General features: G+C 45.4%; 1 protein-coding gene across 6 annotated transcripts in view; it reads left to right on the top strand.

The window, feature by feature from the left end:
- Positions 1-14,844, top strand: part of Nlrc4 (NLR family CARD domain containing 4) — a 44,957-nt gene that overhangs the window by 6,699 nt on the left and 23,414 nt on the right. For 5 of the 6 annotated variants that reach the window (XR_012908770.1, XM_075955670.1, XM_075955667.1 and 2 more), the window contains 4 exons: positions 4,696-4,807; positions 7,498-7,758; positions 9,014-11,008; positions 11,988-12,080. Coding sequence is in view for 5 of the 6 variants with exons in the window: in XM_075955670.1 (XP_075811785.1) it covers position 4,807; positions 7,498-7,758; positions 9,014-11,008; positions 11,988-12,080 (2,350 nt within the window). In the remaining variant the exon portion in view is untranslated. Of the gene's footprint in view, position 1; positions 136-4,695; positions 4,808-7,497; positions 7,759-9,013; positions 11,009-11,987; positions 12,081-14,844 lie in introns of those variants that run through there. The other variant, XM_075955671.1, reaches the window with a different exon arrangement.

The raw sequence follows: 14,844 nt of genomic DNA, 5'->3' as shown, positions 1-14,844 counted from the left end.
GAAATGGATTTGAAGTCACTTTAGAGTCAATTATTGACATTTGGGTTTGGATTCATTGAAACCTTGTGTCTATGAAGATTTCCTGCAGTGAATGGTTTGCCCATTGGGCTGATTGCCTACAGGGAAACCTTGGAGGTGAGAGTGGGCAGTGGCTTAGGGAGAGGGGAGTGGACAGTGGGGCGGGGAAGGGGGAGTGGACAGTGGGGTGGGAAGGGGGAGTGGACAGTAGGGCGGGGAAGGGAAAGTGGACAGCGGGGGTGGGGAACAGCAGGATTGTTAACTTGGTCTGCTGGAGTTTAACTGGGATTTTCTGAGTTGGTGTTTAAAGTTTATTGAGCCCTAGAGGGTACATTTGTATTTCCTTGGAGACAAAAGAGCTTTGAAAATGAGTCTTGGCACTATGGAAAGGAATCCCAGAGCTGACAGCAAGAGGGATACTTGGTCCATCTTGTCTCCTGAGGCACAGACAAGATGCTTGAACTTAGAGAATGGAAGGAAATCCCTGTTTGTGGGCCAGTGTTTATAGGAAAGCGCTCTACAGACCCCGTTGTGTGATGCGGTGTTTCCAGCCGTTATCTCAGTTGACCTTAGGTGTAGAGGTGGAACATGTGGCAAAGATTCACCGTGGTCAGACAATAATCAGCTGCAGGACCTAGGATCTAAGCTGGTCAGCTATTCTGCTCCTAACAGCTCAGCTCGTGTCTGTAGTACTGCTCATGAGTTTTAAATGTTTGCTTTAATTGGTGTATATTCATTGTAAGCAATACCAGGACATTTTCATATAATTTTATAACGTTCTTTGAGCATTCCCCACCCCTATGCCCTCCTAACACCCCCTAACCATTTTGTCCTTCCGGGTTCCCATTAGTCCTGAGTGTGCCCCTAGACAGTTTCACTTCTGTGTGCGTGGCTTACATATGTTATTTGCATAGCGCTAAGAATACTCAGTAAGATTGTTGGAGTCCAGCAGAGATCTAAAAGCATTCTAGGCTAAAGCATGTTTTACTCGAATGGTAGACAAAGCACTGTGACCACGTCTGCTCCATCTGTTCCCATGTGTTTAATATTACAACAGTCCTAGGCTTGGGGCAGATATTATGAGCACTCATATTTCAGTAAAGAAATCATAATCCAGAGGCTGAGGGGATGCTCAGGGGGTAGGGGTACTTGTCACCAAGCCTGTTGACCAGCGTTTGATCCCTGTGATCCCTGGGAGCCACCTACTATTCCACAAGGAGAGAACTGTCTTCTACAGGTTGTCCTCTAAGCTCTACACAAATGTTGTGGTGTGCATGCGTACACACACACACACACACACACACACCAGTCAATGTAAAAAAATTACAAAGCAGCCGGGCAGTGGTGGCGCACGCCTTTAATCCCAGCACTCGGGAGGCAGAGGCAGGCGGATCTCTGTGAGTTCGAGACCAGCCTGGTCTACAAGAGCTAGTGCCAGGACAGGCTCCAAAGCTACAGAGAAACCCTGTCTCGAAAAACCAAAAAAAAAAAAATTACAAAGCAAGAAAGCATGCCCCAGAAAGATCAAGTAGCACATCTAGAAGCAGCTATCTAGCAAACTGGAAGAATGGGGGTTCAAGTTTGAAGTCTGAAATGCCAAATCTAAGCACACGCATATGCCAGTTCCATGTGCTGCCTCTCTGCTCCCAATTATATGAGTTCTTTCCCTGACGTCAGTCATTGTGGGAATGACTCCCTAGACATGGGTCAAGAGGAGTTTCAGTTCTCTGAGGAAGCCATCTAATGAGTAGCAAGAACATTTAGCTCATGCCTGCAATCTTAACAATGAGAAAGCTGAGGCCAGAGAATTAGCATACATTTAGGAGTAAACCGAGCTACACAGTGTGCACCAGACCAGTCTTGGCTATTTTGTAAGCCAAGTCTTGTTTCAAATAAGAAAATATTATTTGCCAAGGTACAACCATAACAAAAGGATCTCTTCCACATGATTCGGTTATTCTTAGGATAGCTTGGTGGGAGGCAGGATTTTCAGAGTGTGACCCAAAATCCAGATGGTCAAATTGGCTACATCCCTATTTTTTTTTTGAATTTTAAAAAAGAATATTTTTATATTTAAAGATTATTTTAATTATGTGTTTGTATGTGCGTGTGTGTGTGTGTGTGTGTGTGTGTATGGAAGCCGGTGTACATAAGTGCAAATACCCATGGAAGCAGTTGTGAGTTGCCCAACATGAGTGTTAGAAACAAAACTCAAGTCCTTTGCAAGAGCAGTATGTGTCCTTTTTTTCTTTAAAATTTATTAGCAAGGTGGTGGTGGCACACGCTTTTAATCCCAGCACTTGGGAGGCAGAGGCAGGAGGATCTCTGTGAGTTTGAGGCCAGCCTGGTCTACAGAGCAAGTCACAAAACAGGTACCAAAGGTACACAGAACTAAATAAATAATAAATAAAATTTATTTAATTTTGATATTGTATTTTAATTACATTTCTCCCCTGTAGACTCTTCATATATACCTCCATACTCTCCTTCAAATTCATAGGTTCTTATCAACTGTTATTGAATGCATATATGTATCTGTATATACATCTATATCCTCAAATGCATCCCACTGAGTCCTTACAATATTACTTGTATGCATATTTTCAGGGTTAAGCACTTGGTACAGGACAACCAATTGTGCCCTGGGGAGGGCTACACCTTCGGCTCCCCTCTTTCCTTGGTTGTCTGTAGTTCTTCGAGTGGGGTTGAGGCCGCATGGGCTTTCCCTGCTGTGCAGTTAATTAGTCATGTTTGCTCATGGTCTCCTTATTCCGCCCATGTTTGGGAGGTCATGTTGCTGAGACTTCAGGAGGTATAGATTTTTTTTTTTGAGACAGGGTTTCTTTGAGTAGCCCTAGCTGTCTTGGAACTCACTCTGTAGACCAGGATGGCCTCAGTCTTGGAGATTCCCCCTGCTTCTGCACTCCAAGTGCTAGGATTAAAGGTGTGTGCCACCCCCACCTGACCCATGGGTATAGATTCTGATGCTACTAAGAAATGCAATCTCACAGCAAAGTTCTTGATCCTCTGACTCTTATGATTTTTTCCACCCCCTCTTTCAAGATTTATTTATTTTTAAATTTATTTTTATTTCATATGCATTCATATTTTTTTCTGTGCGAAAGTGTTGGATCCCATGAAACTGGAGTGACAGGAAATTATGAGCTGCCATGTGGGTGCAGGAGATTGAACCTAGTCCTCTGGGAGAGCAGCCAGTGCTCTAAGTGCGGAGCTATCTCTCTAACCCTGATTTGTTTATTTTTATTTCAAGCATTTTGCTTGCTTGTCTTTATGTGCGCCCTGTGCATGCCTTAGGCACTATGAGGCTAGAGGAAGATGCCCTGCTGCTGGAGTTACAGATGTGGGTGCTGGGAACGGAACCCACATGTACACATGAACCTGTATGCTTCCTCCAACCAAGCCACATCTACTTCCTAGCCCTTTCAAAAAGTTCTACTTCCTGATGACATGATATATGAGCCTAGGGGGACCATTGTTATTTATTAAACCACCATAGATATGGAGGGGTGAACACACTGTCGTGACTCTTTCTGTGTGCCAGACACTGCCTTTTATCATCGACTCAGCTTGTCAGTGGTAGATCTCAATCCAAGTCCTAATCCTAGCACGAGACCAGACCTTTGCTTGTCTTCCTGTTATCCCTACCTTGTTTTCTGGCTCTTTCTCTCAAGACTCCTTCCTTATGCCACTTTCTCTGTCTCCAAATGGTCCTTTAACTTCCTGGGGACAAGCCAGTAGGTCCGGCTCCATCTTTTGATATTTCAATCTCACTTGTCCTCTTGGCTCTGATTGGCATCAATGGGAAGCACCTGTGGAGGTGGTGAAGTTCCACTTGACCATGGTCTATCTCTAGGCAAGGAGACAGACATTTGGTCAAAGCCATACTTTGAGCAAGTTTGTGTGTGTGTGTGTGTGTGTGTGTGTGTGTGTGTGTGTGTGTACACATGTAGAATCCAGAGACCCACGCCAGGTGTCTTCCTCAATTACTCTCTGCCTTTCTGCTCCTGATAGAATCTTTTGCTAAACCTGGTACCATAGGCTAGTAAAACTGGCTGGCCAGTGAGCCTGTCTCTAGCTGCTTTCTGTGCTAGGGCCAGATGTTTGCACAGTTGCTGGGGATAGAACTCAGGTTCTCACCCTTCTGCAGCAGGGACTTCCGTCACCTCTGAGCAAGTTTTACCCATTTTGTGTAGCACGGTTAATAAAAACCCAGAGACAGATATTGAGGTTCATCCTGAAGGCAGAAAAGCAAAACGGCCTGCCATTGGTTCTTACCCTCTACCTGAGTTCGAAATGGTGATCCTGCCTCCAAGAATCTCAGACTGAGAGCCTTCTCCTCCCATTTTATAATCATCTCTACTTCTCGGATTAAAGGTGTGCACCACTGGGATTAAAGGCAAGCACTGCCCAGTTTCTATGGCAAACTAGTGTGGCTACTGGGATTAAATGTGCGTGTTATTGTCTCCTTGTCTGTAAGGCTGGCCAGTGTGGATGTTTTACTCTGTGAACTTCAGGCAAGCTTTATTTATTTATATAAAAATGAAACGCCACTACAATTTTGGGCATTAAGCATTTTCTCATCTAGAAAGAAGCATGGACTTGAGAAGAAGCAACTTGAATCTTTCTATTTGATCACTTCCTTTTTTGTTTCCTTAGTTTCTTAGGATGAACACCGGCGTCACGGGAAGGAGACATCTTTGGCATTCCCATTTGGAAAAAAAAAATCTACTGAGATCTAGAAAAGTTGGAGCGCTTTGACTGAGAACAAGTAAGTACCCTACAAACACCATCTGCCTAGCTATGTATATTGATGGTATTAAATAAAAAAGCAATTCATGTTTTGTGGGATTCTCAATGACATATTCTTATGTTCCCTTGAGAATTTATTAAAAAATACGGCAAGCCTATGGGGAAAAAGGCAGATGATAAATGGGGCAAGACGTACAAAGTGACCAGACTGTACTTTAAACTCTTTGTTCTGGCCATCATCACCTCTTCAAGCATAAATCTTCCCTCAAGACTTCAGAAAACTCTACCCAATCACTTCAGAGAAATGGGGCAGACCTCAGTGGTACCCAAATGAACTGCTTTCATTTTTATACCAGTGTAGTAACCACTAGCCACTTGGGGCTATTTCACCATGAATCGAAACATTAAAATTTAATTTACTGCCGGGCGGTGGTGGCGCACGCCTTTAATCCCAGCACTCGGGAGGCAGAGGCAGGCGGATCTCTGGGAGTTCGAGGCCAGCCTGGTCTACAAGAGCTAGTTCCGGGACGAGCACCAAAGCTACAGAGAAACCCTGTCTCGAAAAACCAAAAAAAAAAATTTAATTTACTATAAAACCCGGTTGCACATGAGGGCACAGTATTGCACACCTTTAATCCCAGCACTTGGGAGGCAGAAGCAGGCTTATTTCTGTGAGTCCGAGCCAGCCTGGTCATCAGTGAGTTCCAGGACAGCCAGAGCTACATAGGGAGGCCTGTTAAAGCAGCAGCAGCAAAGAACAACATCTTTAATTACAAAATATAGAAGCATCTATCCATCTGATAGTTACAGCACAGTCAGTCATGCGTCCCAGGGTGATGTGCCTTTGAGTTGTCACTGAGACGGTGAACTACAGTTCCTGGGCACAATTTTGTCTGTGTTTAAAAGTTAGGCCCAAGATTGAGACTGTAATTTGGTGGTAGAGAGATGACTTCCCATGCATGAGCTTGTAGGTTCCATCAATCCCAGTACTGTCAACCAAACCAAACTCCAAAGTAGATTAAGACATTGCAGAGGCAGACCACACACACACACACACACACACACACACACACACACACACACACAATATGTGGCTCCTCTAGAAACTAGGAGAAATGAGGGCACTTAGACTGAAAACTGATACTTGTAGTGCTATTTTTCAGAAAACACTAAAACTTGTGAAAGATAAAACAGCTATTCCATTGCTGTGGTGACAGGAAGAACTGAGCATGTTGTCCCATTACTTTGTATGTGATGACAGACATGAATTCTCCTAACAGCTCCCCAGGTGACACAGACATGTGCTGTAATGGGTTCTCATTGGTGAAATGTTGACTTTTCAGGTTTTTGTTAGCCAGCCAACATATGTGGTTATCTTGAAATTGGGCATGGTGGAAATATAGAATCCCTTACTGGGCTCAGTAAATGCTATGAAAGGAATATTCTGTCCCCAGAGAGACTGGCTGTCACATAGCTGGCAGCATTTCAGATTCAAAAGAGAGCTGCAAAGTTTACAGATGCTCACACGTGGCTGATTTCATGCTGTTGCATTAACTTTCCCTGGGGGAACTGTGAACAAACATTTTGTCACCCCTGATGGAGCCCCAAGAAGAGACTAAAGTGACCATTCCACCTGTCTAGCTTGTTGAACCAGTAGGTCTGTTGATCTTGCTTGTCAGACCTGGGTAAGGGGTAACTACAAAGCACCCCCATCCCTTTAAGCCCTATATCAGCATGAATGACAGCTCCCTGTGTATGTAGTGATAAGAGTACCTTCCCCAGTTAACCTTCCACCCTCTATTCTATTCTATTCTATTTATTCTATTCTATTCTACTGTATTCTACTCTATTCTATTCTAGCTCCTCCCAAGTCAGAGTGAAGTTAAAGCAGGTGACTGGGAGTGAGACACGAGAGAGTAGCTGGGATCTCAGCTGAGGGTCCTAATGGTCCCCCAGCTCCTCCTAGAGGAGAATGTCGATGGGTGCGATATTGTGAGGGTCTCTGGCTCTAATTAAGATGGCTCTTGGTCTTGGAGGACAGGGCCATTCATTACTTTGAAACCCATGTTTTCACTACTGTAACTTTACTGGAGATTTTTCTTTTTTCTGTTTTTTCCCCCTTTGGAGACAGGGTCCCACTACATAGCCCTGGCTGTCCTGGAACTCACTTTGTGGCTCAGGCTGGCTTCAAAGTCACAAAGATCCACCTGCCTCTGCCTCCTGAGTCTAGGATGAAAGGTGGGTGCCACTACACCTGGCGCTCACTAGAGACTCTTGTATCAGTGAACAAAATCACCCACCTATTTTAATCACCAAAGTGAAACCGTCTTGTTCACTGACCAAAGTTAGGGCTACTGAGTTTTGCGGATCACTTCTTTTTGTTTGTTTCTTTGTTTGTTTTGTTTTGCTTTTCGAGACAGGGTTTCTCTGTGTAACTGCCCTGGTTGTCCTGTAACTCACTCTGTAGACTGGGCTAGCCTCGAATTCACAGAGATCCATCTGCCTCTGCTTCCCGAATGCCAGGATTAAAGGCGTGCGCCACCACCTCCCAACTTGCAGATTACTTCTTGAGGGCCTGACTGTCAAACATCTGGCATCTCCATAGTTAAAGGGAAAAAATATGCTGCCTTCATATGCTGGTGACAGATATGTATATTTCATGTGGATTAAAATACATACATGAACAAATATTTACCTCCATTTCTTCAGTGAACTTCATAAAGGAGAACAGTCAATCCCTCATTCAGAGGATGAACATCGTAGTTACCAAGCAAATCTCAGACGATCTGTTTGCACGAAGTGTTCTCAACTATGAAGAAGTCGTCAATGTCTGCTGTAAGAAGGTAGATCAGGACGCTGCACGAGAAATCATTCATATGATTCTGAAGAAGGGCTCAGAGGCCTGCAGCCTCTTTCTTAAGTATCTTGAGAAGTGGGACTCTACTATGTATCAGGACTTAACTGGACAAAGTAAGTATTGCTTTGCTCACCTCTGTCCCACCATAAGGACCTAAACCGTGCAGAACACCCCAGTCCCTGCCATGGAATTTCAGCTCGTCCTCCTCCTTTGTGTGACTGGCCAGGGACTTTGAATCATTCACAGCAGACATTCGACAGTGGAGTCATATAAGTAACCCCAGAGCTGGGCAAGAAGTGAGTTAAGTATAGCCTCCCTTCAAAGTACAAGTGGAATGCTGGCTGTGGTGGCATCGGCTACTATGGGAGCTCTGGGGAGAATGAGGAAGATGGAATGGGAGGTTGAAGCCAGACTGGGCTATATCAATGTGCTGTCTGAAAGAAAACATTTAACTAGAACACCACCACACGTAGCCAGCAGTCCTCAGTCACTCATTTGTCTCCTGCCGCGGTGACATGGAAAAGTCACCGTTGCTCTTTCCATTGGGACAGACATTTCATCATCATCAAGCTGGACCTCCAACTCCTCATTTTAACTATTTTAAATGAATTAATCGTGTAATTGACTAAAATTTACCCCACCCTACATTCTCAGCCCAGCCTTTCACTTTTCTTAACTAAAACCAAGGATCCTCTCATTTTCTGCTCATCTGCTGCTGTAAGATTTGATGGCAAGAAAAGGGAAAGTAAAGAAGAAGAGATGAGGGGAAGAGGGCCCGGGGAGACTGATGGGTGTTTGGAGCCTGCTGTGGTATCTTAGAACCAGGAGAGAAAGTGAAAGTCATCCCCTGCTAATTCTCGGCACCTTTGCCATTTATCCCCCCACCCCCCAGCTCTGGGCTTTGAGGATGTCTTGGTCAGAGTTTCTATTGCTGCAACAAAACACCATGACTAAAATGCAAGTTGGGGAGGAAAGGATTTATTTAACTTACACTTCAGCACTGCTGTTCATCACTGAAGGAAGTCAGGATAGGAGCTCAAGCAAGGCAGGATCCTAGAGGCAGGAGCTGATGCAGAGGCTATGGAGGGGTGCTGCTTACCGGCTTGCTCCTCATGGCTTACTCAGCCTGCTTTCTTATAGAACTCAGGACCGCCTGCACAGGCATGACACCACCCACCATGGCCTGAGCCCTCCCACATTGATCACTAATGGAGAAAAAGCCCTACAGCTGGATCTCAGGGAGGCATTGCCTCAGCTGAGGCTCCTTCCTCTCTGATGGCTCTAGCTTGTGTCAAGTTGACACAAAGCCAGCCAGTTCAGAGGCGATGCAGAATCTACTCCTCCATAACATCGTCTCTTCTCTAACAGGTATTTTTCATCAGAACACAGATGAAGACTTGGATGTCCTGGCTCAGAATTTAAAATACTTATATGACAGCCCCACCTTTCTGAACTTCTACCCCCTGGGTCAAGATATCGACATCATTTTTAATCTGAAGCGTACCTTCACGGAACCTGTCCTGTGGAGGAAGGACCATCGTCATCACCGTGTGGAGCAGCTAACCCTGGGCAGTCTTTTAGAGGCTCTCCAGAGCCCCTGCCTCATTGAAGGGGAGTCTGGAAAAGGGAAGTCCACCCTGCTACAGAGAATTGCCATGCTCTGGGCCTCTGGGGAGTGCAAAGCTCTGAACAGGTTCAAACTGGTCTTCTTTGTCCGCCTGAGCAACACAGGCCATGGACTGTTTGAAACAGTGTGTGATCAGCTCCTGACTGTACCCGACTCCATTAGCAAGTCAGGGTTCATGGCTATGCTGGTGAAACTGCAGCAGAAAGTCCTCTTTCTCCTCGATGGTTACAACGAATTCCAGGCCCAAAACTGCCAGGAAATCGAAGACCTGATAAAGCAAAACCATCGTTTCAAGAACATGGTCATTGTCACTACCACCACCGAGTGCCTGAGACATATCAGACATGTTGGCGCCTTGACTGCCGAGGTTGGGGATATGACAGAAGACAGTGCCCAGGTTCTCATCCAAGAAGTACTGATAAAGGAGCTGGCTGACGGTCTGTTATCCCAGATCCAGGTGTCCAAGTGCTTGAGAAATCTGATGAAGACCCCTCTCTTTGTGGTGATCACCTGTGCAATCCAGATGGGCAGGAAGGAATTCAAAGATTACACGCAAACCACGCTGTTCCAGACCTTCTACGACCTCCTGATAAAGAAAAACAAGCATAGACACAGAGGTGGGGCTGAGAGTGATTTTGTCAGGAGCCTAGACTGCTGTGGAGACCTGGCCCTGGAGGGCGTGTTCTCCCACAGGTTTGCCTTTGAGCCTGAGGATCTGTCCAGCATGAACGAGGATGTCCTGGTGGCCACTGGGCTCCTCTGTAAGTACACAGCTCAGAGGCTGACAGCCAAGTATAAATTCTTTCATAAATCATTCCAAGAGTACACAGCAGGACGCAGACTTAGCAGCTTGTTGATTTCCAGAGAACCGGCCGAGGTGAGCAAGGGGAATGAGTATCTGAAGAGAATGGTTTCCATCTCCGACATCACATCCCTGTACGGCAATCTGCTCCTCTACACGTGTGGGTCGTCCACAGAAGCCACCAGGGCTGTCTTGAGGCACCTTGCACTGGTGGCTGAGCATGGCAGCTTACAAGGGCTTTCTGTCACCAGGAGGCCTCTCTGGAGGCAGGAATCTCTACAGAGCATGAGAGACACCACTGAGCAAGATCATCTGAAAGCCAAGAATGTAAATTCTTTTGTGGAGTGTGGCATCAATTTATTCTCTGAGAGCATATCTAAATCAGCGCTGAGCCAAGAATTTGAAGCTTTCTTTACCGGTAAAAGTTTATTCATCGACTCAGAGAACATTCCTGATTACTTATTTGACTTCTTTGAACAATTACCTAATTGTGTAAGCGCACTGGACTTCGTGAAGCTGGTCTTCTATGGAAGGGCTACCGCTTCCCAGGACAAGGATGTCGAGAACAACCCTGGAATCCACATGGAAGGCCCCTCAGAAACCTACATTCCCAGCAGGGCTGTGTCTTTGTTCTTCAACTGGAAGCAGGAATTCAAGACTCTAGAGGTCACTCTCCGGGATATCAGCAAGTTGGATAAACAAGACATCAAACATCTGGGGAAGATATTCAGCTCCGCCACCAACCTTCGGTTGTACATCAAGAGATGTGCGGCTGTGGCTGGAAGTCTCAGCTCAGTCCTCCGGACTTGTAAGAACATCTATTCCCTCGCTGTGGAAGCCAGTCCCCTCACCATAGACGATGAGCGGCACATCACGTCTGTGACAAACCTCCAGAACCTGAGCATCCACAGCTTGCAGACTCAGGGGCTGCCAGGTATGGGTACATCCGAAGGATGTAATCAAGACTGGCTGGTCCTGTGCTAGTGCTGGATGCTGAAACTTCTGGTAACAGCTCTAATGCTTTCTTATCTTCTCGGCGCATCCCTGAACCTGACTTACCCTCTCTGTATTTCCTCTGTCCTTCATTTCAGCTGCTCTTGAGGATCTCTGTAGCTCCTGCCTCCAATTGCAATCTGGAAGTTTTCAGCTGCCAAAGATTTACGTGTTTTATGTCTCTCTCTCTCTCTCTCTCTCTCTCTCTCTCTCTCTCTCTTCTCTCTCTCTCCTCTCTCTCTCTCTCTCTCTCTCTCTCTCTCTCTCTCTCTCTCTCTCCTCTCCTCTCCTCTCCTCTCCTCTCCTCTCTTTCCTTCCTCTTCCCTACCCTCCCCTCTCCTCTCCTCTTCTGTCCTCTCCATTCCTCTCCCCTCTCCTCTCCTCTCCTCTTCTTTTCTCTCCTCTCTTCTATCCTCTCCACTCCCCTCTTCTCGCCTCCCCTCCTTTCTCTCCTCTCCCTTTCCCTTCCCTCCTTTCCTCTCCTCTTTTCACTTCCTGTTCTTTCTTCTTCTCTCCTTTCTTACCTTCTCTCGTTTCCTCCTCACCTAAGTTCCATCCACTTCTTTCCCCTTTCCTTTCTCAGTCCCTTTTTCAATACAGGGTCTCATGTAGCCCAGGCTTGCCTCACACCCACTGCAATCCTCTTGCTTCACCCCCCGCCAAGTGCTGGGATTATAGGCATGATCACCATATCTGGCTATCTTTTATCTCTCTGTTCAATTCCATTATATTTGAACAGCATGCTTCCAGCTGAGTACACCACCTATTTCTGACAAAATAACCATGTTTGTGTGACTGTCGTGAGCACTAGCTGCCTTTTGTGATAACTAAAGTCTTCTGATTGGTAGTAGGAATGACAGTGGTGGTAAACAAGGACAGCACCAGGGAGGGACACATGCCAATCTGTTTTCCTTTGGCAGGTGGTCTGACTGACAGCTTGGGTAATCTGAAGAACCTTGTGAAGCTCGTCCTGGACAACATTGGGATGAAGGAGGAAGATGCCAAAAACCTAGGTCAGATATTTGTTTCTTTAATATTTTGTTTGTTTCTTTAATTATTTATCTTTTTATTTTATATGCATTTGTGTCTTGCCTGCATGTATGTCTGTGTGAGGGTGTGAGATTTAGAGACAGTTGTGAGCTGTCATGTGGTTGCTGGGAATTGAACCTGGGTCCTCTGGAAGAGCTGTCAGTGCTCTTAACTGCTGAGTCATCTTTCCAGCCCTTCTTTAGTATTGTTATTCCTGTAGGTACGATGGTAAGAATGGTTAGTTGGAGATTATTTGGCACAAGTTGCATCTATAAAAGGCAAGATCCTTATGTGTGGGGGACATGTGCATGGCATGGTTTATGTGTGGAGGTGTGGTGGTTTGAATAGGAAGAGCCCCCAGCTGGGTACTGGTAGTGGCACATCACACACCTTTAATCCTAACACTTGGGAGGCAGAAGCGGGTGGATCTCTGTGAGTTCAAGGCCAGCCTGGTCTACAGAGTGAGTGCCAGGACAAGCACCAAAGCCACACAGAGAAACCCTGTCTCAGAAAAAAAAAAAAGACAAAAACATCCCCCATAGGCTTCTATATTTCAATGCTTAGTAACCATAGAGTAGAACTCTTTGAAAGGATAAGAAGGATCAAAAAGTATGCCTTTGTTGGAGGAGGTGTGTCACTGGGGGTGGGCTTTGAGGTTTCAAAAGCCCACGGCAGACCCAGTCTCTCTCTCTCTGCTGCCTGTGAATCAGAATGCGGAACTCTCAGCTATTTCTCCAGCACCATGTCTGCCTCTGTGCTGCCATGCTCCCTACCATAATGACAAAGGACGACTGGAAGTCTCTGAAACAGTAAGCCAGCCCCAATTAAATGCTTTCCTTTCTGAGAGTTGGCATGATCGCTTGGCGGTAGTGGCACACGCTTTCAATCCCAGCACTTGGGAGACAGGCAGGCTGATCTCTGTGAGTTCGAAGCCAGCCTGGTCTACAAAGACAGTTCCAAGACAGGCTCCAAAGCTACAGAGAAACCCTGTCTCATAGTGTCTCTTCACAGCAGTAGCACAATGACTGAGGAGCTCAGAGGATGACTGGAGTCTGTCCTCACCTTGCACCTCATTTGAGACAGGGTCTTTTTGTTGACTGTTGCTGTATTCTGTATATGTGGCTTGATGACCCAGTAGCTCCTGGAGAATCCCTTGTCTCTGCCTGCCACTCAGTGTAGGAGCACAGGGAATAAAGACACATGCTACATGCTTAGCTTTGAGTTCTGAGGATTTGAACTTAGGTCATTGTGCATGTGCTGTGTGTACTCACTGAAACATCTCCCTGGCCCCAGTAATCGGTTTTATGAACTCATGACCACCTTGCTCTCTTGGGTCATGCTCCATCTCCCAGGAATCCTTCAGCAAGATTCCATTCATACTGTACCCCATTTTTTTTTTCGAGACAGGGTTTCTCTGTGGCTTTGGAGCCTGTCCTGGAACTAGCTCTGTAGACCAGGCTGGTCTCGAACTCACAGAGATCCGCCTGCCACTGTACCCCATTTATGTGTGACCTTTTTTTGGAGAGAAAACCATCAAGTGTTTAATTCCCCTTGATGATGTAAGAATTTGGAGTTGTTTCATTAGCAAAGCTTTAAAAGAGAAATGAGATGCAGGAAGGAAGGAACCCAGGAACAAAAGTGGAACTCACAGCTTGACACAGAGCCCAGGGCCTCGAAAATGGGAGGGCTGAGTGGAAGTCACTTTTCTTCAATGTCTCTGCTCTCCTTTCTCTTTCTTCATATTTTCTCACCTTCTCTCTTTTGTTCTCTCTCTTCCCTCCTGGGCCCTGCATAAAATGTTTCTCTTTTTGTTCAGCCTTGTCCTTCCTTTCACTTCGTGCCCAAATATAACTCTGTACAATAACTAAAATGTGGATGACCTCTTTTTCCTTATATAATAATCCAATTGATTTAGAATTCAGCAAGCACACTTTGCATACCTATGAGCTCCACAGACTATCAAAGGACCTCAGCACATCTGCTTCAGTACATCCACTTCACAGAAAGTCACCTGTTCCTAGAACGGCTTGCTGATTCGCCCAGGATCTCTGGAGTGCTCCTCAGGACACTGTGCTTGCTTTATTAAAGAATCCAAATGCAAAGCCAGGCAGTGGTGGCGCACACCTTTAATCCTAGCACTTGGAAGGCAGAAGCAGGTGGATCTCTGTAAGTTCGAGGCCACTCTGGCCTACAGAGTGAGTTTCAGGACAGGCTCCAAAGTCACAGAGAAACCCTACTGTAGAAGACTGCTTATTTGTTCCCTTATGCTCAGCCCCAAAATAACCACACAGAAACTGTATTAATTAAATCACTGCTTGGCCTATTAGTTCTAGCTTCTTATTGGCTAGCTCTTATATCTTTCTTTAACCCATTTTTTTATTATTTTATATTTACCATGAGGCTGGTAGTCTACTGGCAAAGTTCCAGAGCGTCTGTCTCTGCAGTGGCTACGTGTTGTCTCCAAACTCTGTCTCCCTTCTCTCAGCATTCAGTTTAGTTTTCCCAACCTAGCTCTATTCTTTTGTCCTATCACAGGCCAAGACAGTTTTTTTATTAACCAATGATATTCACAGCATATAGAGGGGAATCCCACATCACCTTTCTTTTTCTGTTTAAATAAAAGGAAGATTTTAGCTTTAACACAGAAAAATTACTTATAACAAAACAGGTATCTAACAAGAATTATAGTTACAAAATTTATAACTAATTTATTTTTATCATATTTAAGGAAAACTATAATCATAACTA

The sequence above is a fragment of the Microtus pennsylvanicus genome, chromosome 21 (assembly GCF_037038515.1).
Source record: "Microtus pennsylvanicus isolate mMicPen1 chromosome 21, mMicPen1.hap1, whole genome shotgun sequence".
Classification (NCBI taxonomy): Eukaryota; Metazoa; Chordata; class Mammalia; order Rodentia; family Cricetidae; genus Microtus; species Microtus pennsylvanicus.
The sequence above is the reverse complement of the archived record's forward strand: the minus strand, read 5'-3'. Positions and strand labels throughout refer to the sequence as shown.